Source organism: Phoenix dactylifera, chromosome 6, assembly GCF_009389715.1.
Source record: "Phoenix dactylifera cultivar Barhee BC4 chromosome 6, palm_55x_up_171113_PBpolish2nd_filt_p, whole genome shotgun sequence".
Taxonomy (NCBI): Eukaryota; Viridiplantae; Streptophyta; class Magnoliopsida; order Arecales; family Arecaceae; genus Phoenix; species Phoenix dactylifera.
In genome coordinates, this window is record NC_052397.1 from 17,236,208 (window position 1) to 17,261,859 (window position 25,652).

The 25,652-nt window shown below is 37.0% G+C and overlaps 3 protein-coding genes across 6 annotated transcripts; 2 read left to right on the forward strand and 1 right to left on the reverse strand.

The window, feature by feature from the left end:
• Positions 1-5,344: 5,344 nt before the first annotated feature.
• Positions 5,345-17,584, forward strand: LOC103707628 (inositol-tetrakisphosphate 1-kinase 3-like). 4 transcript variants are annotated; one of them, XM_008792188.4, is made up of 10 exons: positions 5,345-5,800; positions 8,185-8,266; positions 8,532-8,564; positions 11,089-11,209; positions 11,718-11,810; positions 12,986-13,105; positions 13,192-13,368; positions 13,497-13,552; positions 13,659-13,743; positions 16,726-17,584. In XM_008792188.4, the coding sequence occupies exons 1-10, from the start codon at positions 5,634-5,636 to the stop codon at positions 16,806-16,808; spliced, it is 1,017 nt and encodes a 338-aa protein (XP_008790410.2). In that variant the 5' UTR covers positions 5,345-5,633; the 3' UTR covers positions 16,809-17,584. The 4 variants fall into 4 exon arrangements, with proteins under 4 accessions (XP_008790410.2, XP_008790411.2, XP_008790414.2 ...); XM_008792192.4 differs by lacking the exon at positions 5,345-5,800 and adding an exon at positions 8,799-8,935; XM_017842947.2 differs by lacking the exon at positions 5,345-5,800 and adding an exon at positions 8,799-8,925.
• Positions 17,585-18,427: 843 nt separating this feature from the next.
• Positions 18,428-19,053, reverse strand: LOC120111132 (50S ribosomal protein 6, chloroplastic). The gene has a single exon (XM_039127644.1). It carries the CDS (start codon positions 18,959-18,961, stop codon positions 18,629-18,631), a length of 333 nt encoding a protein of 110 aa, XP_038983572.1. The 5' UTR covers positions 18,962-19,053; the 3' UTR covers positions 18,428-18,628.
• Positions 19,054-21,668: 2,615 nt separating this feature from the next.
• On the forward strand, positions 21,669-25,146 carry LOC103707630 (NHP2-like protein 1). Its single transcript, XM_008792194.4, has 5 exons — positions 21,669-21,829; positions 22,060-22,180; positions 22,394-22,497; positions 24,610-24,741; positions 24,830-25,146. The coding sequence occupies exons 1-5, from the start codon at positions 21,827-21,829 to the stop codon at positions 24,854-24,856; spliced, it is 387 nt and encodes a 128-aa protein (XP_008790416.1). The 5' UTR covers positions 21,669-21,826; the 3' UTR covers positions 24,857-25,146.
• Positions 25,147-25,652: the final 506 nt, after the last annotated feature.

Sequence of the window (25,652 nt, forward strand, 5' to 3'; positions counted from 1 at the left end):
GGCTGCAAATGGATTGGATTGATCTGCAACTCGATTTGACTCAGCCTTCTTAGATCTAAACCGACCCATATTAAAGAATCCGTAGGGCTGAGTCGGGTTCTAAAGTTAGACCCATTTCATTTTTCGGGCCAGATTTAGGTTTACTAAATTCGGACCCGATCCGATCTAATCTATTTGATTTTTGGAGGAAATTTTGGATTTCTAATCCTACTGTCCGGCCCGACCTGACCCTAATTCGAAAAACCCGTTAGGCCAGTGACCCGTCTGCCTGCCACGAGGCTAACAACCCATCCATGTGTCGCAAGGCCCACGATCTGTCCACGCACTGCAAGGCTCGCGACCTGTTCGTGAACCGTGACCCACTCGCTCTTAGACCTCAGTCTCTCCCAATTCCAAAATTGCAAATACCTAAGACTAAAATCCCCCATTTGTTCCCATCGGCCATCTCTCTCTCTCTCTCTCTCTCTCTCTCTCTCTTTCTCTCTTTCTCTCTCTCGCTGGTTAGGGCTCTCTCACATTGGCAACCGGCCATCATGATTGTGACTACTCCTTCTTGTCGCCAGACGCGACTATTCTTCAATTCTCCCAGACCATCGGCCATTGGTCATTTGTGAGCACGGCCGTCCATGAGTGTCTTCCATCGTGATCAATCTCCACCTTAGTTCGTGTAGCGAATCGGTCTCTTCGGCACCTTCCGATGTCTTTGGCATCCGACGACTACAGCGTGTTCGTCCTGACTCTCAAGATATCCCCGTCCTCTGAAATGCTAGAGCTGCATCTTGCCCTGCCTTTCCTCCATCCTCCCTTCCTTCTCTAGATAATGCAATACCATTCTCATGATCACTTTATGACTATTAGAATAGTTTTCCCGAAACTATTCCTTATGTTTTTCTGACATGACAGGAACGATAAGTTTAAGCTCCAGAGTAGGATTTTCTAGACTTCTCTTATTGTAATATTTAACCCGAAACTTTTTCAAGTTGTTCTCTGAGGCCGCATTTATTTTACAGTAAGAAAAAGCGAAATTAGTATAACTATTTTTTTTCCTTTGACGCTAAGGGAGGTTTAAAAAGCACCCGGCTTTTATTAATGATCCAAAATTATTTGGAAGATAATAATGTACAAAATAAACATAGGGATCCTTAATGTAAAGATCAAACAAAGTACTCCAAAAACAAACCACACCTAAGACCATATGGGATTAAAATGATTCTCCTCAGTAACAATGCTGCTCTCTAAGGCTTTTCTCATAGTGACACAACATCTAGGTTGTTGTGACTAAAATCTTACCCATAGGGCAGAGTCAACAATTATAAAAGGTACATAAATTTTATGTTCCACTTTATATATTTTATGATATTCATCATCTATCAAATTATCATGCTGTTTACTTACTTTACCGATTTAAAAGCTGACCATTTAGTTTACTAGAAATTAGTGACCGTTTAGTTAGAAATTATGGAATGCCACTTAAAAAGCCGACCTAAATTTGATGCGGACTCGAATTTTTTAGGTTGAGATTAGGCTATATATGAATATGACTTGATTCGAATATTTTGTTAGGTCAAAAATTGTAATTGTGAATTCGGTTTAAATTTTTATTGGTTTGGATTTAGATCCAAAATTAGGATTAAAAAAAAATCGATTTGGGCCGGGTCACTCCATCCGTTCTGACTCATTTACACCCCCTACTACCCACGCACGATTAGGCAGTACTGCATAGCTGCGCTGGATATCGCCTCTCTATCACAGTTGTCCCGTCCGATCTACCCAGGTACAGTCGTACCTGAAAGATTCGCACGTCAACTTGTACTAGAGAGAGATTTTTTATATGCTCTGGTTCATTTGTCCAGCAACCGTGAGGCCCAGCTTGGATGTTCAAACAACGCAAATAACCCCAAATTTTGCGTATCACCGGAATTAGATCCCACCTTCTCATCGAAATTTCAGAAAAAGGGCATTACATGCATGTCTCCATGCGTGGAGTTGCCTAGAGGGCACACATCTTTTCTTTCTTTCTTTCTTTCTTTCTTTTTTTTTTTTTTTTTTTCTGTTGGAGAAAAAATGGATTGTCTAAAAACATGTGAAGATGCATCGCCGGCACGTGACGATGGGCGCAATGGCGGCAACCCTCGAGGTGCCCAACCTCAGAGCTCACAGCCTTCCAGCCTTGATCTCGGCTAAGCTGAGCCCGATTGACCTTAAGTCCGAGGAAGACCCAGTCAAAGAATGAAGCAGACCTCTCCTCCTCATTCGGGATCAAATCCCGCGATCTCCACTTGAGCGACTGTCAACAATTAAATGCGCATGATCTTCACAAATCTCCCGCCTGTCCAAAATCTCAGGCCATCTACGACAACTCGTTGACTCACTCAATCCCGTTCAGTCATCCACGGCAACTCATTAATATACACCATCACGCCTAATCATGACGGTAACCCATTAATTCGCCCAGTCATATCGCAGGTAACTCTGGCACTCCTCCTATAAAAAGAAAAACTTCTTCTTCTGAAGAGGGGACTGGGGACTTCTGACTTTGACTTCTACATACAAACTCTCTCCTTCTCCACAAAGGCCCTCTATGACTTAAGCATCGGAGGGCCAGCGGCGGAAACCCCGGCCACCGGCTTCTTGCAGATTCTCTGAAGGACGCAGCCCGCCAACGCACCACCTCCTGGAGCTCCTCCTTCTCAGCCAGTGGTCGCCCCCGGGTCCAGTTTCCAGCAACATTTTCTTTAGCCAAAAAGAATTGATAATTTCATGTATAGCAACAATGAGGCAAAAAAAAAAATAGAGGCCTATTTGGATTTCCAAATGCCTCATCTATGAAATAATTTATATATTGCAAAGAAAATAAAATTTTGGAGAGAACTTTTGCAAAGGAGAAGATCATCTGACTCTGATGAGAATAAATGCAAGCATCCTATATTTTTGAAGGATTACACCATCCGATGCCTGCCCAGTTATCTAAAATTCTACAACTACTTGCTACCATGGAAGGGTTCTTCCTCGGACACAATATATTGGCTTCCCAAAAAGCATTAGATAAGATATCAATGACACATTGCACTCTCTTTTTTGTGGCATGTCTTGAATTATATATTTTATGCTTGACGCATGAGAGAGATTTTAAGATTATCATGATATGAAAGTAGCCAAAGCTATGATACGGTGAACCAAGATCACTTGCATCGGCACGATGTAATAAGCACAAAATTTATAGCACCAGGCAAGATCCGGTCCCATGTGATTTGATAGCCATTGCATTGTTATGGCAAGAATGATGAATAAATCCTTCTTCTAGTGCATGATGTGGTGGCATCGAGACTCCATGGATTGAAAGCATGGTTAATAAACCTTTCTGAAAAGCAAAAAAAAAAAAAAAAAACGTTACATGAATCACACCACTGACTTATTAACAATAAAGTTGAGGCTCATCTAAATTATACAAAAATTGCTTGCAATGCATTTTATTTGCAATCCATGTTAAGTAGCCCCTTTTTCTCAAATGCATGCATGTTGTATATCAACATGAACAAGGGAAATGAAGGCACTAAATTTTTGAAACCATTAACTCGGTATCTCATAAAAAAAAATAAATAATGGAGATGCATTTGGGACCAGATATTATAGTTATGGAGAGGTTGCCACCCGGGCAAATCAACAAGGATTTGGATTGTTTTTGATCATAGTCACACGCCCAATCGTTGTTGTTATCGAGGAAAACGTTTGGATATGGCTATATAATAAAGGCACCTCCTGCATCAAGAATTTAGATCAAACACACTCCACGTGCGGCACGTCGATGGTCCCACTCAAATAATATTCTATAGTTAAAAGTTCACGATGCTTTGCTCTAAAAAGTTTTCAATTTGAAGAGACATGCATTTGGCACGTTCAACGCGTGCTTCAGAATATTGTTCCATATGGTGTAATTTTCACGCGTGATGTTATTTTATCCTGGCGTTACATTTCATAAGATTCTGTTGTCTGCTGATATCTTTTGGAAGATTTTGTTGTCCGCTGATATATATATATATATATATATATATATATATATATATATATATATATAAAATTTGGGAATGATTTAACATATTATTAAATTTTTTTTTTTTGAATTTCCCCCTTTCTTTGGTTTTCAAGTATTGCAGCTTCACGGCGGGCTGCTCTAGGTTGATCTATAGCTGAGCTAGGTCTCCAATATAATGAATAAAAATCATATAGGATAGGCACTAGAGAAAAAAATATAAAGCGAGTTTCTTATTTTATCATATTTTTTTCTAATACTTATTTAAAAAAAAACTAAAAGTTAAAAAATTTTCTTACTAGCGAAGCCGTCAGTCTCATGATTAAAAAAAAAATATAGCATCCTCTTTCTTCTTCGTTTTTATAATATATTTTTTATTAGTACATACAACATGACCTAATGATATATATTAAACAAATTAGTCATCTAGCAAATCAATACACATCTTTAGATAAATCGATGTATAGTTTATAGCATAATGTTCACCTATACATAGTATATGATCAAGTGATACATACTTAATAAATCACAGAGCAAGAAAACTATATGTTGTGTGCTAGTCTTGATAAAATATCATGTTCCACAAATTGCATAGCAATTTACTTAGAGATATATATTGGCTTGTTAGATGATTAATTTACTTGATATGTATTATTTAGCTATTTAGTATATATTGATAAAAAATATATTCAAAAATTATATATCGATTTATCCGAAGGTATGTATTGGATCATTATTAAATGCGTATTAAAGAGGCTTGTAGTATGTTCTAAGAAATCAATGAGTATGTATTATGCGGTTGTGTTTACGGATGAATATGATGTTTCGAAACGGTTATATAGTATGTATTGATAAAAAGTATATTCTAAAAATAATAAAAAAAAATATATTTTTTTATTTAACTATAAAACAAATGACTGTTATGCAAGAAGGGTCTTTACTTTTAGGTTTTTTTGAAAATAATATAAAAAAATATAACGAAATAAAAAACCTGCCCATTATTTTTTTATATAGTTTCTGCCCATATAATTTTTGTTCCTCGATTAGTGAGAAAAATCTCTGATTTTTAGGTCGCTTATAATTATTACTTGCGGTCGCGGATGGGTGCGCTCAAAATGGGGAACGCCGCTTCCAATGTACCCGTAGAACACGTGTCCACAATCATGCGGTTGAGCAATATGCCTCGATTGTCGTGCCGCGGTCACTCTGGAGCAGTTCCTCCCACGTGAGGGCGATCTCGTAATTAAAACATTTTACGGCCTGTCTCGTCACAAACTGAAATATGGAATTCTGCTGCTACAAATACCCGGCCCGAGCTTCTCTCGCTCTCCAGCCACTCCAATCTCTCTATCTCTCTCCCCCCTCCACCTCTCTCTCCTCTTTCGGCGCTGAGGGTTTCGGATATTCGGTTCCAATCTCCGTTTTTCTTTAATTTTTTTAAATCTCGAACGGTAGTGGAATCGGTAGAAACACGCGATCGCATTTATATCGACGGAAGGATCGATCGGGGGTGGCTTCCCGGGGGACGAAGGGATTGTAGGGTCCCGCTGCGGTGGATTTTTGTGGTTATTGATTGATTTGGGTTTTGGTTTGGGGCGGGGTTATGAGGTTGAACGGGGAGATTTCCTATAGGAATGAGGAGGAGAAGGAGGACGAGATGGGTTCGGTTCTGCCGCCCCCACTGCCGCAGCAGAAGCTCGTCGTGGGGTACGCTCTGACGTCGAAGAAGGTCAAGAGCTTCTTGCAGCCGAAGCTGGAAGGTTTGGCTAGGTAAAATCTTTAGCAAAAGAAGAATCATTAGGGAAAGTTTGGTTTTTGTTGGCGTCTTATAGATATTGGTGTGATCCAGCTGTCCGTCTGATATGATCGCTTATACATCTAATGTTATGTCTTGAGCCGTAGTGTATGCAAAATTGGATTTTTAATTAATATGTAATACTAGGAAGCCAATTTTTCTTTTTCCGTAGGTAAACCTTTTTGTTTGTTTTTGTTTTGTTTCCCACTCAAAGCTCCTTGAAATGGTAACCCTAAGATTGTAACTTGCTTGAAAAATTTCCTTTTTCAACATGTCTTCTTATCTTTTAGTCTTTTTTGAGAGTTTTTCCTCTGTTGTTGCAAGATCAAATCTATTTACATCTCCGGAATTAGTTTTGTATTTATTTGAACGGAAAATATAATTTGATTCAATCTATATAAGAATCATAGCATTCTCACATGCTTGATACATAGAACACCTTAAATTGAACAGCTTTTGCTCACTTTATATGTTGAAACTAAGTTGCTTACTGTTCATGACACCTGCTCAATTTGTTTTCACGGTTCAGAAGTAACGCAGTTTGTATCAAATATCAAATACTTCCGCATGAAGGAAAGGGGAAATTTCCTTGAAGTCGATATGAAGTGGTGGGTTTATGTAAGCTATTCGTTTAAGTGAGAGCAGCAACCCTTGATTTGAGCTGCTTGCACTTTGCCTTTGTCCTTGACAATAGCTCCTTGTAATGTTCTATGTTGACTCTGGGTGGAAGGGTATATTTATGAATTGATGGCGACAACTTGCCAGTTGTTTATGTTTGGAATGAATTCCTCTGTGTCTCGAATATTGGGTTTTTTGAATTGGAATATCCTGTTCTATATACAACATCGGTTTCAGGACATCGATATAGTTTAAAAATCATTATTTAATTCTGTAGTCCATGAGGGAAAAAGTATTATAATGACCTACTGCATGATGCACCATTAGATAAAGTACTGTAGCCTTTTGTTTTATGGATGCTAATATTTTCAATCAACTGGCTCATGTTTCTCTGTAATGCTTGGAAATTAGTTCAGGTTTCAACAATTTGCATAGGCTTATAGGATCTTGATAAACAGTCTTATGCATTTCATGGTTTAAAGGCTTTATTCTGATCATTCTGTATCATGCAGAACACCTTTTTTTATTATTTATTGCACTACTGCTTCAAACATATTCTATTATGTTTTGTATGACATATATTTTTGTATGTAGTCTTTTTATTAAATAATTTCCAATGTCTTGAGATTTTCTATACAACGGTGATAATTCTCTCATGATAGTTTTGATGTTCTTAATGTTCCTTTACTTTTATTTGTTTGTTTCTGCTTTCTTATTTTTTAACTGAATCTTGCCCAAGTTAATATCTTCTAGCATAGGCTGGACAATATGAAACTCTTGAAAGAATCAAAAAACTTGAGTTGGTATTGAATAAAAAGTAATTTATTTGCTCAAGCATTGCGGATGGGTTCTAGAACTCTTTTGCAATATCGATTACTTCATGGACAGTGTCTCATGTATGACAAGAATTTGCTGATCTATATATTTTATACCTACCGATGCTATTTTGCTTTTCTTCCTAATATGCTTGCACAATCCAATTTTATATTCTAAAGTTTACTAATTTTGGCCTCATATTTTGTGGAAATACCTTGGTTTCAGATCTAGTAATTCTTTCTATCTGCTTGCACATTATAAAAATTATACCTGAACTCCCCCCTCTGGAGACGAAAGCAGAAAAAGAGATTCTTGAAAAAATAATTCATGGTTTCTTTCTATGCAAACTTTGAGCTATCAGAGTGTCTGCTATTCAGTTAGATGTGTCACATTTTGTAGGGCGAATGTTTGATCCAGTAGTTCCAAGCCTCATTTAATGAAATTTAGTTGTTGTAATCTGAAGTCTAAGTTGTCTTGTTTGCATTGTGTTGTTTCTTCTATTTATATATTCTAGTTGAGTAGCAAAAACTATGTCAGTTTTGAAGTGGCTATAAAATTATAAATTCAGCGGAACTCCTTGCTTGCTTTCTTGGGCCCTAAATACCTTCTGGACTTAAATATTGGATGACCCTCCCAACTTAGTTTTTAGCCAATTCTTTTTAAATACATATATTTTCACAAATTTATCACTTATTTTTGTATGGTTTTTAGAGTGAAGTTTTTTTTTTTTTTGGGGGGGGTGGGGGGGGGGGGGGGGGGGGGGGGTGGGGTGGGGTGGGGGTGGGGGGTGGGGTAAGAATTGAATATATGCTCAGTATACTGGTTAGTCCTTTTTTCTTTTGCTTCTTGGATACGATGTGATAATTTTGTCAAAGTTACACCTTGAGCTGACTTTTCTAAGTATGCCCTCTAAAATGTGGTGCAGGAAGAAGGGGATTTTATTTGTTGCAATTGACCCAAGTAGGCCTCTTTCAGAGCAAGGTCCTTTTGATATTGTTCTACACAAGGTCAGCCATTGTTGCCTATTTTCAAACTTTAGGTGGTCTCACGGATTAAAAAGGAGTTATTTGTCTAGGAATAATTGTACATCTCAGTTATTTTTAGATTGTTTGACAATTGTTGAATTGGGCTGCCTGCAGTTTTCGTAAGCTAACAATTCAGTTCTTCTGTATAATACATGGGTATATTGAAGAAATCAATTTACTAATATTTAACAAAAATATTTAGACCATTGCTGACTGGCAAGCTTTGTTCTTTCAATGTTTTCTCCAGTTGACTGGAAAAGAATGGCAACAAATTCTGGAGGTCGGTAAACTCTTAATCACCCTAAATAAAATGCTTCATCTTTTTTAGGGTTTTTTATTTTTCAAAAAAAATTAAAATATCTGTTCCTATTCTGGTATCTGATGTGTTGTTTCTGCGTTATGTCATAATAGTGCTGCCAATTTGAATGGATGATCAAATATGAACTAACACTGACTGGTACACAGAGAAGTCTGTTAGAGTTAAAAACTTATTTTTGTCTGGAATAATTTGCAGAGAGCATTCTCTTTCCTGCGTTATGAATCATGATCAGATAGTTAAAAGTTGAAGCTTCAAGAATTCCGACATCTGAGGGTTGTACCTTCTGTGACCGGCTAATCTTAGCCTCTGATACATATGCTAGGTGATTTCAGGTGTTGCTAATTATAGTTGTATTAAATGTTGATTGCAAAGATAGTGTTCTCCGGTGGTTGATTGTATTTTGTTGTCTGTGAAATTAATTTTCTCAGACACTATCTTATTGACCATAATTTTCTCAGACACTATCTTATTGACTGTCATAGTTGTAGCATTTTATGGAATTAAAGTTGAATCAAGAGTTAACTATTCCAATTTTAAGCAGACATCGGATCTTTTATGCAATATCTGTCTGCTGTAATATGAATTTTTGATATGTCAAGTTGGTTCTTGCACATGTGTGTAATCTTGTAAACTTCATGTGTAAGTTATCCTTGAAGTTGCAATTAAAATCTCTGATACTGAAACTGTTATATTTGCTTATTTACAAAATATCAGAAATACATATTAATTCATTGTATGCAATGGTTTCAGCATTTATCTATAATTTTTCTTCGTATAATTTATAATTTAATCATCTGGAACTTGGTACTGTTTTACTTTCCGAGTCTGATTTTTGAGTGAATATACTGGCTGCCCAAAACTTTTCTTTGAAAGGAACAATTCTGTAGCAATAATCCAAACTCAGGTATTTTTTTTCTTTCCAAAAGGTAAAACAAAATTTTTGAGAAATTCAATAAACCAGGTGATTAAAACTAAATTATATGATTTTTTAAAATTAAAATTCTTGTGTGGTTCCTAATTACCTTTTCTGGTTAGCTCTTTCGTTACATTTTCGCCTCATTTGTGCCTGCTCGCAGACTAAATATTCCCTATTTTCAAGCATATGCGGTGTCTCCACCTAGTAAAGAGCCTAAATTTTCATCTGCATGTACACATGATGTGCTTTCTGTCTGTCTATTATGCAAATGCACGTGGAAGAACAAGCATAGAAGCACAGCAACAGAAAGGAAAGCTGTTAATAGTAGCCAAACATTAATCTGTGAATGTGTAAATTATTTCTGGTCGAAGATTAAATTTTTGGGATGGTTTTGCTGAACAATTGGCCACTTATATGTGCTTCACTAATTGAAGAATATAAGAGCAATAAACAGAATATTTTGACTTCATATGTTGCTTGCTGTGCTAGGGAAAATAAGTTGATTTGATACAAAGGTTAGTAGTGCACATTATACTGTTGCAATAGAATCAGTTGAGTGTTTGAAAAAGGTGGGGGGGGCTAGTGCTTGGCATTCATTTGGTACTCTTTGTTGGGGGGGGCTAGTGCTTGGCATTCATTGGATCCAAGTCCTGTTGGCCGTTTACTACTCCTTCTAGAGTATGTATTAGTGGATAAGGTCTGCTGTAGCATACATGAATTTTTTTTCCTGTTCTATGTTAATGAGGATATTCTATTCTGGTGCTAAGAGAGAGGTTGCATTTCTTGTATGATCCATATGATTTTGGAAATGTGTTCTAAACTTCAGATTTTTTTTTCTATTATTGTATTTGCATAGAGGATGGATATTGATGTCCAGATATTTATTTCTATCTTGTACCTTTTATGCTTAAGTTATCAGGTATTGTATTCCCTTCTAAATTTTCTTGTTGAGCTCAGCTTCATATTCATTTTTGGCTCAATCCTTTTGTTGCTATGCAACGTGCACTTAATATGTTAAGTAATTTAACAATTAGATGTCTGAATAGTGATACTTTTAGATATATTTGCATGTGTTTTTTATGAAGTTCTTATGCTTGATTTTCTTTTAATCTTTTAATACAGGGTGGTAGGCATGGTCTTTAATTACCCCAAAAAAACACAGACGTTGTTAATTATGCCATATTTGATTATCCTGTTTTGCTGATATAAGTTCTTAAAAAGCAATCAAACTCTTTTTGCTTGGTCAAAAGAATGATTGACTGGTGCTATATTGATATTTAAGATTATCAAGCTTCTAATGAAAGCACTAATAAGCAACTGTTGTCTATGGTCCACAACATTTGACGAAATGTTCTTTGTTGAATCTGAAGTACACTTCAATAGTTCAATTAGGTTGAACCTGCATAAAACTCCTAGGCCAGTTTCTTCTTTGATGAATACCCTGATTTGTTAGTTCTTTCTTATTTAATTTATATGCCTCACTCTAAATTGACTATATATGCTGCTTATGTCTTGGAATCACTGTTCATGTCTTTAATATTTATTTACCTTGATCCTTTATTCTTGAAGGATTATGGCAGAAAACATCCAGAAGTGACTGTGCTCGACCCACCGGATGCCATACAACACTTGCGCAATCGGCAATCAATGCTTGAGGGTGTGGCCGATTTGAATCTATCAGACTGCCATGGTAATTCTTTAAGTTGCTTCCCTGCAAGAACTTGTTATTATTGTTCTTTAAATGATTTGATATAGTGAATGGAGTAATGGATACTTACAAGTGAGGCTGTTGGGTACACTAAAGAACGATGCACAAGACCGTTTATCTTTCTCGAGAAGCCAATTGAAATGGTAAATGACAGGGTTGACCTATGGCACAATGGAATTTCTTATTTGTTCATTGATGGCCCATTATTTACAAGTTTATCAACCTATCAGGCCAGATACCATAATTGTGCATATAGTAAGCTGAATGTTACCTTCAGCAACCATTGACCATCTCTCACCTTCTAAAAGGTTATGCATTTAGTGGTTTTTTTTCAAAGCTGACAATGATAACTTTTAGTATTTCTATTGTGATCCCTCATCCTTGATAGGATCACACTGCAATGGGTTGTTTGTTGTGATTTTCACTATCTTGAAAGCTATCTATATTCAGTTTCCGATTGTATCATCACTGTGCAATTGAATCTTTGCAGGTAAAGTTGGTGTTCCTAGGCAAGTGGTAATTACAAAAGACCCCTCATCAATCCTAGATGCAGTTACCAGGGCTGGATTAACACTACCTTTAGGTAAATCTGCTGTTAAGTATTTCTTATTTTTATTGCTGTCCCATATATGCAAAGCACACTAAACTGATGCTGAACCAAAGGAGGCCCTGGCAAGCACCAGTTGGCCTATAACCAATTTCAGATTATTACGGTCTGAGCTCAGATACAAGTCTGGGGATCCTCATTGCTTATTCTAGTTTGTAGAAATTTTCCCAAGATCCAGCGGCATGCCCTTGATTTTGAAAAGCTGATCTTGTTATGACCAAAGGTTCTGCCTGGTTTCATTCATTTAATGAGGACTTCATTGTATTAGAACAGCACTAGGTTGTGTTCTACCAATAGTATTAGCATGTAGGTCTCAGTTTTCATTTTTCAAAGAAACTTTTAGGAACATCGGGAACATAAAGCTGAACTTGTTTGGCGCTATATCATTGCTAACCACAAATCTTGAACTCTATTTTGCTTTCAGTTTCTATTCAATTTGGTTTATATGACTATCAACCCTGAGCTGGTTCAGTGTTTCATGCTTTGTCTGGCCTATGTGCTTTGTAGCTTTGCTACTTTCACATGCATGCTATGCTCATATATTGGACTCTTACCTAATGTGGATAATTTCTGACTGGTCTTGTAGTGTACTAGAATGTAGAAATATATTTTTCCCCATCTTGTAAAAATTATGCATTTGTCATTCCAGCTATAATGCTGGTGATATGGCAGGGCTTTTTTGGTATAAGTGTTGCACACTCGTACATCCATGTGGTTTGGCCAAATATTAATTTCCTTTAGTTTTTAGGTCAAGTGATAGGTCCTGTCTTCTGTTCTCAGTATGAAACTCCTTTTTAGTTTAAAAGATACTTATTTTTGCTTGAGAAAAGGTAAAGATGCCATATTTAACAAATGTAAGGATTTTCATGAAACTAATGAGTTTTATTTTTATATTTTTTACTACCTTATAAAAAATTGGCATTTGTAATTTTTTAGTTTAAACACATGCATCATATGTTGAATTTCTTCCATAAATAATAAATCAGCAGGATTTAGTGTTGTTTAACTGACTTGTGTAGGATTCAAGTATTCACTAAATTTATAAAATTTAATGGTACTGAGTTTGGAGGAGCTGCGAGCTAGATGTCTGGTTGTTAATTTAAATATGTGAAACCTGTTAGAATATTTGTTTGCCCTTGTTTCTTTTGCAGTTGCCAAGCCATTGGTAGTTGATGGAAGTGCAAAATCACATGAACTTTCTCTTGCTTATGATCGATTCTCCTTGTCAAAGCTTGATCCTCCCTTGGTTTTACAGGAATTTGTCAATCATGGTAGGTAGTTATTACTGTCACATGACATAATTTGCTTAGCTAAGTTTATTTATATATTTGCAGCTGATTTCCTTCTCCAATCATAGGTGGTGTTCTCTTTAAGGTCTATATTGTTGGGGAAACAATAAAAGTCGTGCGGCGATTTTCCCTTCCTGATGTTAATAAATGCAACCTATTAAACAATGCTGGTGTCTTTCGATTTCCGAGGGTTTCTTGTGCTGCAGCCTCTGCAGATGATGCTGACCTGGACCCTGCTGTTGCTGGTAAAGCCTCTAACATGCTTTTGAAGTTTTTGATCTCTTAAATTGTTTTACAATCATCAAACTTGGGACAAGTATATCCTGCTGCAAATTGAGAAGATTCTTGCTTTTTTATTCCTGACATGGAACAGAACTTCCTCCTCGACCGTTGCTTGAGAGGCTTGCTAGGGAGCTCCATCGTAGACTGGTACAATAGTCTCTTATATTTTTGCACAACTCAACTTCTCATTTATTTATTTACATATTTATGCCTTCCTTCATCCATTCATTTGCACTTGTTATGTGATACATAGGGCCTTCGGTTATTCAACATAGATATGATCAGGGAGCATGAGACAAGGGACCGATTTTATGTCATTGATATCAACTATTTTCCTGGCAAGTGAAACCTACTTAATTGTCTAATAAGCATATCCTTTCTATATTATTCCATTTCCTCTGAATAATGTTCATATATGTTTGGATTACATGGCTTTTCCCCCCTCAAATCAGATAGCTATGCTATAGGAGCATTAAGTATTTCCAGGAATAATTGTATTTTGATCCATATATGTTTGGACAAAACCTGTGAATATGCATGGATTAAGATTTCTTTTTATAGAATTCTCTGATTATTATTTTTTAGTTATGCAAATATAATATTATTGAAATTGCATATTATCACTGGAATTGAAAGTTTGTAAGTGAACATTTTTTCAGCATTAGTATGGTTTCAAGTTAATTGTCCAGAGGGGGGCACATAAGTTTCCCACAATTTTTAGATGCATGATTAATTTGTTTATTTACATTCCCATAAATTTGACTGTGTAGTTGGCTTTTCAGAAATTTAAATTTGCTGAATTATCTAGATTGTTCATTTCAGTGTTTACCAACATAAAAGTTCATGGTAGGAGCTAGTGAACGACTTCATTTTCAGGCAGACTTTGTTCCCTTGATTTTGTTGAATGTAGATTTCCGTAAGGGTACACAAATTGTTACATTGAAAGAAAGCATTAGAATATCCTTTACAAAATGATCATGGTTGTTGTAGAGGTGTACAAAATCTAAACTTGACATCCCAAAAGCTCTTGTAATTTGGGGAAGAGGATCTCCTCCTGTTAGGATAACTTTTCCCGACTAAGACTCAAGATCTACGGGTTCCCTCAAGCAGTGGTGCATACAAGAAGGCGGAGATCTTGTTGGTTTAGGTAATATTCAGATTTTAGACCGTAGGGGTAGTTGGATTGTTTTCTAGTAGGGAACAGTTTTTATACAAAAAATTGCTGGATATAAAGAAGCTATTTAGGTTCGGTGGGAATTGTGAGTTACTGTGAGGTACTCACCAGAATGCTAAGAGCCAGAGATATTTGAGGCCTGAATTTTATGTGGAAGTGGATTTTGAAGAGAAACTAAACTTCACAAAGAAAATGAAGGGAGAAAATAAACTATTCTGAGATTTTGGTTAGGGATGGCAATTTTTGAACCAACTTGCTTATGCGATGTGAACCAAACCCGCCTAACCCGATCCATCGGGTTTGCTTTTTGGGTATGGGTCAGCCAATCACAAAGGGCTAGCAGGTCTGGTTGGGTTCAGGTCAGGGCCCCTCAATCCATCAAGTTACAGAGGGGGTTATATGATATATGTTTTTAAAAAATATTCATATTTATATTGATATTTGTGTATATTGTAGAAAGTTTTGTAATATATGAGCTATTGGATGGATTCAATGACTTAGAATTAAAACGAGAGATGAGTTATAGTATAAATGGTCTAGAAGCTATTAATCCATAGTCTAGCTATTTAATATAAAGCCCAAAACTAAGGGGCTTGGGACTTGAAGGGGTTAGCTGGTTGGTTGCAGGTTGGATCCGGGTCAAACATTCTTGCCCTGCTGGCAGGCCTTATATGTGAGGCAAACCTGACCTGACCCACTGATTGCCATCCCTCATTTTGTTTCAACAGTTAAGTTGAAAATTGTGTGGAAGATTCAGTCCCTTAAATTGTATCTTCTTATAAGATAGCAACCCTTATACCCCATTCTATGTCTTTTAAGGTTCTTATCCTAATGAGACAATAAGCAGTCTCAAACCCTTATCCTCCTTGTAAGCTTCTTCTAAATGACCACATTGCTTTATCTTCACTTTATAGACTCCTGAAATTTGATTTGTTGCTTTCTCCTGACTAGATTATTCTTTAAAAAAATCAAAAGAGACTTGTATAATGTTAAAAGAATTCACGTACGTTCTTAACTCATCTTATGATTTGTATATCCCCCACACTGTCATGATAATTTTTGACCAAGTTTCCTCTGGAGGGCAATTGGTAGATTTTATCATTGTGTGATGTATGTGATGTGCAAAATTTGGGCCAATGAATGCTAAATTAAAGGCTTGGTTTTCATCTCAGAAATTTCAATTGGAAATATTGGTATTTTCAAATGGAAATAGGTTCCATCAAGGGAAAACATTAGCAATTGGAATAAGCACGGGCATGTGGTCAATATCATAATAAATTAGTTAGAAAACAAAGATTATGTGATCAGTTGCCCAGCAGATTTAACATGCTGTATTCAACAATCTTGTCTGGTGATTTTTAAAGTTTTATTTGAGTAATTAATGGTGCTTGGCCGAGTGGGCTTGAAAGCAGCAGAAGTTGTTGGAGTGAGAGCAAGATATTGGAGAAGCTGTGACACCCGTTATCAGATTTTGTCAGGTGCTTTTGATGATTTCTCATTTCAAATTTGTACATCGAGTCAATTTCTTCTACAGACAATAAATGAGGCTTAGTATCAAAACCAGCATGTAAGCTTTATGAAGTTTCAGCTCCCATGCTCAGCTACCCATTCTGATGTGGCACTTGCAGAATGGTCAGACTGCATCTGTGCTCCACCTGGCCCAATGTATCGAACCAATCTTGAACTGCCACAGGGAACTGTGCAACTGAGCGCATGGTGGACTAAGGAAGGGTTGCTTGACACCTTTTTACATTATAAATCAGTGCTTTAACTTTTATGAATCTCATGATGGTCACCAGAGATGCCTTTTGTGGTCTAATAATGATATAATTCATAATTGCTCCCTTTACTGCCAAAATTATTAGCAATACACATTTGTCATCTATATGTATATACAATTATATATCCAGCACCTCAAATCTGTTCTGCTTCATTTTCTTTTTCTTTTGCCTTTTCCTATTCTTTTCCTTTTTCCTTTTTTTGGTAAGCTGTCCTGCTCTTCTTTGGTTGCTTTTAGTGGAAGCTGCGATAAACAAGATGTTGCCCATGCAGCATGTTTAAAATGACATGAAAAACTAGTCCTAATAATTGAACATAGTTGCATGATGGCTGTTTTGTTTCTAATGTAGACTCCTGATTTCTGCAGGATATAGCAAAATGCCAGGATACGAACACATTTTCACCGACTTCCTTCTAAGCCTGGTGCAAAGCAAGCATAAAAGGCGATAAACAGCTAAAGCTGCTGCTGGTGAAATGTTCTTTGATCTGCAAACATCAGGTGGTTGTTCTGATTCTCCAACATGCCCTCTAAATCGTCCGCATGTACATAGCTGGTATGGGGCATGTGAAACTGGATACTGACAAATGGTCGAGACAGTGGGTCTTGATCAGCAAAGATGCTCCTCACCTCCCACAATTGCCAACTGACGTTGTTACATGCCCTTCCAAAGGCTTTCACCATTAATGTATGCAAGCTCTCTGGTAGCAAGCTCTCCTTTTGTCCGTTGGCTGTATTTTTCTGTTAATTTTCTTCAAATCCAAGTTCAGAGGAGAAAATTTGTGAATGGAATCACTGAAAATTAGATTCCTTCTACTAATGTCATGCAAGTATTAAGCAAAATTTAGATGGTTGACTTTAAACTTTGGGTGGAAAAATCATTGAGGTTGCCAGTTAGTCTCGATCCCTCATAATTAAGTCAATGAGCTCAGAGTAGAGCAGCGAGTATGGTCCTTGGTGTATTTTTCAAACTGCAACCTATTGCTCGAGTTACCACCGAGTTTTGAGAGCATTTCGATGGCCTGGCTTCCACTCATTCCCAGAAGGAAGCATGACAATGGACAACAAAAAAGCCGGGGAAAATGTCAGACGGAAGTTAATTATTCAGAGATGGATTTCCTTACGGTCTTCGGTTGTAATAGTAGCTGAATCTGTTTTACTGATGATTTAGAAAAGCTGTGTTTGGCTTGGGAATTAGAAAACATGGATCAGGATCACTTTATGGCTATTAGAATACTTTTCCCAGAACTATGCCTGTTTTTCATCTAAGACTTTCTGAAATGACCGGGCTCGAGTGTACATCAGCTAGCGTGGGCTTCTAGAACTGTAACTTGCTGCTTGTGTAGATTGTTGAGGTGTATTAGAAACCTCAATTTAAGTCCCAACATTTCGTGAAGCAATTTGGTTCTTATGCTTCCCCTCATTCTCCGCAGGGAAGCATGCTTTCTAGAGAAACAAAGAAGCTGGTGAAATAGCTAGATCGATTATATACAAAACAAGCAACAAAAACACAAGCCTTCTCAATGCAGAGATCAGACAAAGCATTCCAAAAACAAACCACACCGGAGAGCGAGACCACATGGGATTAAAAGGAAGGATTCTCCTCGGTAACAACACCGCTCTCTTAGGCTCCTCTCATAATGGCAGAATGTCTAGGTTGTTGGCCTCGAGACTGCATTTGGTTCAGGAACAAAGCAGAACAAAGCAGGAATAAGCACTGTTTTTCCTGCCAAACAGATGTGAAGGAACAGCGACGGAGGATGAATAGTCGTATACCTATTCTTTGTAGACCTACGAATCCCATTGGGCCCAGAAATGAGACGTTGGAAGAATTTTTGGTCTTCCCATTCCTCTCCTACATATTCCAAAATGGAAAAGGATTTCCGAGAGTTATTACATGGATCTGCAAGAGAATACCCGCCCTCTATCGCTGTTCCTTCAGATCAGTTTGGCAGGAATAACTGTGCTTACTCTTGCTTGGCTCCTGAACCAAATGCAGTCGACTGTAAGGGAGAGATTGAGTAATTCTCAGCTCTGGGTTGGACTCCTTTCAATGCGCCATAGACAGAACTCAGTGGAAACCAATCAACATTCTCTAACTACGATAAGGAGCATGATACAAGCAGGGTATGGATGATTGCAGTCCCAATCAAATTAATAACATAACGAGAACTTTGTTATACGGGCATAACAACAAACACCTCTCAGACATAGCATCAAGCAACACTGGATAAAGGAGACAGAGAAGGGAATCCATCCCTCCATCCATCCTTTAAGAGGCCGAAGGAGCAGGGGAGAGTCCTCCAGCATCCTGCGGCGGCTGGGGGAGGGGCTGGTCATCGGTGACGAGAGTCCAGTCGGGGGGGAGCGGGGGAAGGGGAGGGTAGATGGTAGGGCCCTTGCGGCGGACGTCCCAGGGCTGCGTCTTCTTCGGCCGCGTCTTCATGTGGTGTGCCGTCGCCTTCTTCTTCGGCCGCGACGAGCACTCCACCACCAGCCCACCGTTTCCTCCGGCGCCACCCAAACTCGGAGGCGATGGCCGCCACGGCCTCGGTTTGGAGACGGCGATGGTGGTGGTCGCGAGCATCCCTGAAATCGACGCCATCGTGGCTCTTCTCTCTTCTTACTCCAAATCTATCAGAGGATAACGGGGATGTGTCTGAGGATGGAACGGGTGGCCGAATAATGGGCTCTCTAGTTCTGGTGCACCCGTTCCAGACTTTGGGTTTATCTGGTGTCAACTAACAAGATTGAGTGATTTTTTTTTCAGTAAAAGAGAAATTACGCACACCATGATAGAATCATGAGAATCATTTATTGAAGCCTTGGCTTATTAGACATATTTTACACAAAAAAATCATTAGATATATTTGTATCTTATATATTACTCATTCAATAATGCTAGTAGTATTATCATAATGCAATAATGCAACCAAAAAATATGGTAATAATGCTAAAGAATTAATTAAATAAGGCAATGATGCTGTTGACAAACATGGCAGTGATATTTTTGATTGCATATCTATGAAGATAAAGAAAATAAAGATCATGGTATTACATTGCAAGCTTCATTCAATCACATAAGATCCCATCCTAAGCCATTCAGACCATCATCCACACACAAAACGGCAGCCAACGATGGCACTGCACATCGTGCTTTTTGTAGAGATCCGGTGCATAAGAACCATTAGCACCAGTACACTCCAAGATCCTTTAAGGATAAAGCATGTATGCGACATAGATATGATATATGGTCGATCTAGGATAGATTGAGCATATGGGCACCACATATGTCATTGCATGATTGCAGATCAAGCATGTCAGAACCAATGGGACGGGAATCTAGAAGAATATGATGCAAATCAAAGGTAAATAGAAGAAAATCAAGGTAGGATTTAGGAAAAATTAGAGATTAATGATAGATCTAGGATACACTAATTGGGATAGATTTGGAGCAGTTTAGATGCTACCTTAGTCAAATGCCGAGGAGAGGCTCCAAATTGGTGGAAAAAGTTCTACTTTGAGTGAGATAAAGGTATTGTTATGGTTTATAATCTAGCTTTGACGTTAGGATTTAGGGTTTTAGCCCTAAAACCAAGGAGCAAGATATCAAGTGCCAGCCGGGCATATAGATTTAGAGGAGTGAAAAAATATTATTTGAGAAGAAAGGATGGATGAGTAGGATGATCAAATGAGAAGGACAAAAAAAAAAAAGCTTGTGAGGAGAGTAGGGAAGAACAAGAGCTCAGGAAATGAAAGCAAACCTCGGTTGTTGGTAAAGCTCTACCTATAGAGATGATGATTAGAGTGGCAAGAGAGTTGAGGATTATAGCTAGAGGAGCTTGAGTAGGTAAAGTTTCCATAGAAGGTAGGAGATGACCTAATGCTTACCCTTGCAATTGAAATTCACTTGGAGGTTGTTTGATTGTCTGAGCTTTAGATTTTGAGGGAAAAAGATGGAGATGTTTTGTTGCCTATAATTGGGCTAGATGTAGGCAACCAAAATGCATTCTAAGGCTCTTTTGTTGCATCCAGAAATATAGTACAAAAAGACATTATCTCGAGACGTAGGCTCTAGATGGAGCCTTAAAGGTCATAATCATCTCCTATTCTCTCCAATAATCACTAGATAATAATATTACTATGATTGCAAAGGGTAAAATAGATAACAATATTACTATGATTGCAAAGTGTAAAATATTATTATGATATTATCATAGTTGTTATTATAATTTGTTAGAACAAATTAATAATTAGCATCATAATATCATATAATAATATAATAACAATATAGTATAATATAATTATTGTATAAATATATAAAATATAATAATTATTATAGTAATATGATATTAATTATTTTAATATATTATAATATCAATACTAATTAATAATTAACAAGACATTATGATAATTGTATGCGTTGACATAACATTATAATATTCATTATCCTATAATTTTTTATATGTCATATTACATTATGCTATATTATGTCATTTATATTATAAGAAAATGTTGCATGATACTATATTATCCTGCATGTTTATTATATAACATTACATTACATTATATTGTATTATACTATCCTAATATTATGTTATACATTTTGTTATAATAATTTTGTATTATACTATGTTATATTATATTTTATCTTATAACATAATGTAATATTATAAGATAACATTGAATTGTAACTTATTGCATCATTATTATATGGTATTACTATAATATTATGCCATATAATATAATATAATATACTCTAATATACCTTTTTACAATTATTTATGATATAATATTATAATAATTATATAGTGTGACAATTTTATAATGATATAATAACATCAATGAGGGTAATATTGTCACTGCAAGTTATCACACTCATTTCAAATTAAGCAACCGAACACAAAAATTGTAGATAAAGCCTTTAGATGCAAGATTGCATCTAAAGTAATAGAAGCTTGCAAATATAAATACAAAATTATAATTATTGTACTTAGAAATGTAGTCGTCTAGAAATGCAGGCAATCAATCAACAGCTCTATAGAGCACTATTTGCCAAGCTGTTATGGAGATTGAAACCAGAGAAGAGCGAGCTTTGGATAGAAATACTGATATGGATGCACAAAGAAAAAAAAAAGAAATGAGATCTCCTGTCTCGAAAAAAATACTTTAAGTCTTCAAATAGGTCCGGTCGAACACAAACAAGTAATTCAGGTCTACCGGCTGGGAACCGGGAAGGCAACCAAAAATACCCTAAAACTGCTGTCGGCTATCCATCAAATGCCCTTTTTAAGTTACAAAGTTGCGGGCGAGCATGTTATCGCCTAAATAATTAGGGCACCCTCGTTCGGGCCAATACATAAGGACCGGGAGCGGAAGGGTTTCAGAGTCCTCTCTTCGTTCCGCCGAGAACAGAGAACAACAGTCGAATACCTCTCGCTCTCTCTCTTGTTCCCTCCACTGCCAGAAAATGGTGAAAGATCGATTCCTCCCACTCGCTTCTCCCTTCTCCTCTCTTTGCCCCTTGTTTTCTTTCCATTTTTTAGTGTTTCTATCATATGTTTCTTCCTAAAGTACTCCTTTAATCTTCTCTTCTTCTCTGTTTATTCGTTTTGTATTGGTTTTTTATATGCATCGTCGCTTCTCTTGGTACATTAGATTTATATACTTTGTTCTAACCCTTCATTGTTTCATTCTCTTTAGGCCACCGAAGTCGTGAATCCAAAGGCGTATCCTTTGGCCGACGCTCAACTGACGATAACAATATTGGATCTCGTCCAGCAGGCGGCCAACTACAAGCAGCTCAAGAAGGGAGCTAATGAAGGTAACCAATCTCGCTCATCAATATTTTCCTTTGCTTCTGTTTCTCTTTTTGTTGCTTTTCTATTAAAAAGTTTGGTTTTTGATGCAACAAAAAGCAAAAAGTCTGGATTTTTAATGCATTAAAAAGAAAAGAATTTTGATTTTGTGTGTTTTATGGCTACTAATAGTTATTGTTTAGTGTCTGTATTTGGATTTTGATTCTTTGATTGTACAGCGACGAAGACTCTGAACAGGGGCATCTCCGAGTTTGTTGTGATGGCGGCGGATACAGAGCCACTCGAAATTCTTCTCCATCTTCCCCTGCTTGCAGAGGATAAGGTATATGTTTTCTCCGATACCTTATTAATTGAATATTTTTGTTGTCGCTGCCGCTGTTATTGTTAATTCTGGGCTGTATGCGGCAGTTGAGATGGCTACTAAAAAGGCACAAACACTGGTGACAGCCTAAATTTTTATAAGATAACTAAGTTTCCGACCTCCAAATAACTTCGAGTGGTTGGTAGTGAAAAGGCTCCTGGTTTGGTGTTTTCTCTATGGAAGACCCCCATGACAGCTGTTTATATGTAGAAAAAAAGGTTCATCAAGTATTCACTCGTGAACCAGAATAATCAATTTTGGAAGCCTCACAATATTTTCACTAGTTACTCCACCATCCTCTTTTTGATGATCTTGGCCTTCTGTAACATATTTTTGTGGGGCTCAGATTTTCAGGGAGCACAGGTGAGGACTCCAACAAATTGCATAATTAGGCATGCATAAGATCGTTAGATCCTGCATAATATGTTGGGACTGTACTTATTTTTAGTCCATTCCACAATTGTACTTGTAACAGTTAGAAGTGAAATACATAGTCTCCATTATACTGATTGAACACATTTTCAAGTGAATCTGTTTCATAAAACTTGATGGTTGGGAGTGCAAAGAGAGCAATCTGTTGGTTGAGTTGATTTATGTGAGATGAAAAGCATCATAATTCGATGGCGAGTTTGGAGCAGTATAGAATTACATGGTCAAAAGCTTTCAAAGAGAGAGCATGATTTGTCTACAAATAGATGGTACACCCAACCTTTTTGGCACACAATCTTTTGAAGCAATTTCTGTAGTATCCACTTAGTACTTAGATGACATCAGCAAACATATCCAAGAGTCTGCGTTATGATTGTATTAGTATTTGTGTGTAGGCTTAAATAAATTTCACAGGTATCACACATGATACTTGTTCGATTTTGGTGTTGACAGTTACAATTACTCTGTAAATCCAGATTATAAGCTCTGTAGATCTGGAGTCACCTATACAATCTGAATTGGCTTGGCTGATTATATATGTTCATGAAGTTTGGAGGATTCAGCAGGTTATTGGTGTATGATTACTTTCTTGTCCTTACATCTAATACCGCATGTTCTTAGCAAGTTCACCTTGGACACTAAGTGGCTCTCCACATAACTTAGCTATTTTAAAGCATGTTCATTTCGTATTTACATGACAAATTTATGAAAATTAATAGCAGGCATGCTAGATATGCAGTTGGTTCAGAGGTGGTTGTAAATTTTCATATAATGATTTCAATCATCTAAAAAAAAATCAATAGCTTCAAGATATTTTAAAACTTGAACTTGTGATCAAAATAATGTTGATAAATGCTAGAAATCACCAATGTACTTGATGGATAGATTACTCAATGATTGGGCACAGGTGACATGCTTATTTAGTTTGTATTGATGCCAGTTGAAGAGGTGTTTTCATAATTGAACAGTAAATGAAAATGGATACCTCTATTGTGTCGTGTAGCATTTTTTCCATGTTTGTATTGGGGTTTTGAACAATGAGTCTCAAAAATATTAGCGAGGATGTTATTAATGTATGCATTTTTAAGTGGAAGCCAGCTTAGAAGTGAGCTAGCCTGTGTGTAGAATTGGTGTTATACAAAATCTTAAATTCCTATTTTGCTGCATTTTCTCACTTAAAATCTGGCTGTCTGAAATAGCACCTAAATTTGTTAGGTATGCCTTATCATATGCTATTATTTCCTTTTTTTCCTGCTGATTGTGAGTTGGGCATCTATTTAACAAAAGTTGCTCGTGTGAGTCCTTAGCAATCATTCTCGTGTCTATTATAGAACAGATCTCTCGTAACACCAGTGACTACGGGCCAAGCAAGTTATTCTACTCTGCTGTCTTGTCTTATCCGTTGTTTTGTAGTATCTCCAACCATCATGCCAAGGCACATCAGCAGTTACTTGCTACAAGCTTTGTAGCTCATTCTATTATGTGTAGTTGTTAATGTGTCAGATGAAAATTGAAATGCATAGTTTCATTTTATGTGGAACTGCAATTTTATAAATCAGTAGCCTGACAGTATCAGCCATGAACTTTGTCTTTACAAAAATATTCTGCTATGATAACTAAATTACCTCATTTTCATCATGCCAGAATGTGCCCTACGTGTTTGTACCTTCCAAACAGGCACTTGGCCGAGCTTGTGGAGTTACCAGGCCTGTGATTGCTTGCTCGGTGACTAGCAATGAAGGAAGCCAGTTGAAATCCCAGATACAACAACTCAAGGTGAGTTTCTAATTATATCCTCATATTTAAGTTTTAATATTTCTCGGTGATATTTGTTTAGTGATCAATTACCTTGATGATATTGCAGGATGCCATCGAGAAGCTTCTCATCTAAATGTCAGAACCTTCGGCATGATAGGCCTCCTAAGAACTTAACCATCTGGAGGCTTGGACTGATTACAGTGTCATGTTTCTAGAGAAGTGTTGTTTGGTTCCCGATGTTTTGCATATCTTGGGTGTAAAATATCACCTTTATTTTGAGAAAGATGGGATAGAACTACCGTATTACTGGAACTCTTGTTAATTGTAGTGGATAGGAATTTGGAGAGAAATTTCTGCTAGCTGTATCGTCCGGTACAGGGCTTCCCTAAATATTTGATTATATATTTTTCTAGTTTATTGTCATTTTGTAGCTCTGGTTGTCGCCTATCCACTTCATGGGTAAGGTTTAATATGCATATTATTCAGGCTTTTTTGGATCATTTGGTCAGTGAAATGTTTGGATGCTGCGAACTGTTAATGCTAAAGAGAAGGCTTGCATCAGGGATAAAAACACACTGGCAGGTTGATTCATGCAGCAGAATATTGGGGTCATGCTGTCATTAGGTATTTCTTGCTATCTGCCAAGTTTTAGATGTCAGGTTCATGCATCCAACAGCGGTTTGAACTCTGCTTAAATAGACTATCTGGAGGTTTTTTTCTTCTATTTTGTTAATAACCTGAACTGTTGAAATAGACTGAGCCGTCCCTAGTCGACGTAGGGTAAGTTCAGCAATTCTTGCACCGTTGCTTTAACCAGCTCCCGATTCATTTTAATGATTTTTTTTTTTGATGAGGCCCCTGTATTTTAAATTGGCTTAGCAGCCTGCAGACTGAATTAAAGATGACAACCGAATTACTCTGGCCTTTAC

Coding starts and splice junctions, on each gene's coding strand:
- LOC103707630 (XM_008792194.4), top strand. Junction 22,181..22,393: donor CAAGAAGGGAGCTAATGAAG/GTAACCAATCTC, acceptor TTGATTGTACAG/CGACGAAGACTCTGAACAGG. Junction 24,742..24,829: donor CCCAGATACAACAACTCAAG/GTGAGTTTCTAA, acceptor ATGATATTGCAG/GATGCCATCGAGAAGCTTCT.
- LOC103707628 (XM_008792188.4), top strand. CDS start 5,634: ATGAGGTTGAACGGGGAGATTTCCTATAGGAATGAGGAGGAGAAGGAG. Junction 8,267..8,531: donor TTGATATTGTTCTACACAAG/GTCAGCCATTGT, acceptor TGTTTTCTCCAG/TTGACTGGAAAAGAATGGCA. Junction 11,811..12,985: donor TGGATTAACACTACCTTTAG/GTAAATCTGCTG, acceptor TTTCTTTTGCAG/TTGCCAAGCCATTGGTAGTT.
- LOC120111132 (XM_039127644.1), bottom strand. CDS start 18,961: ATGGCGTCGATTTCAGGGATGCTCGCGACCACCACCATCGCCGTCTCC.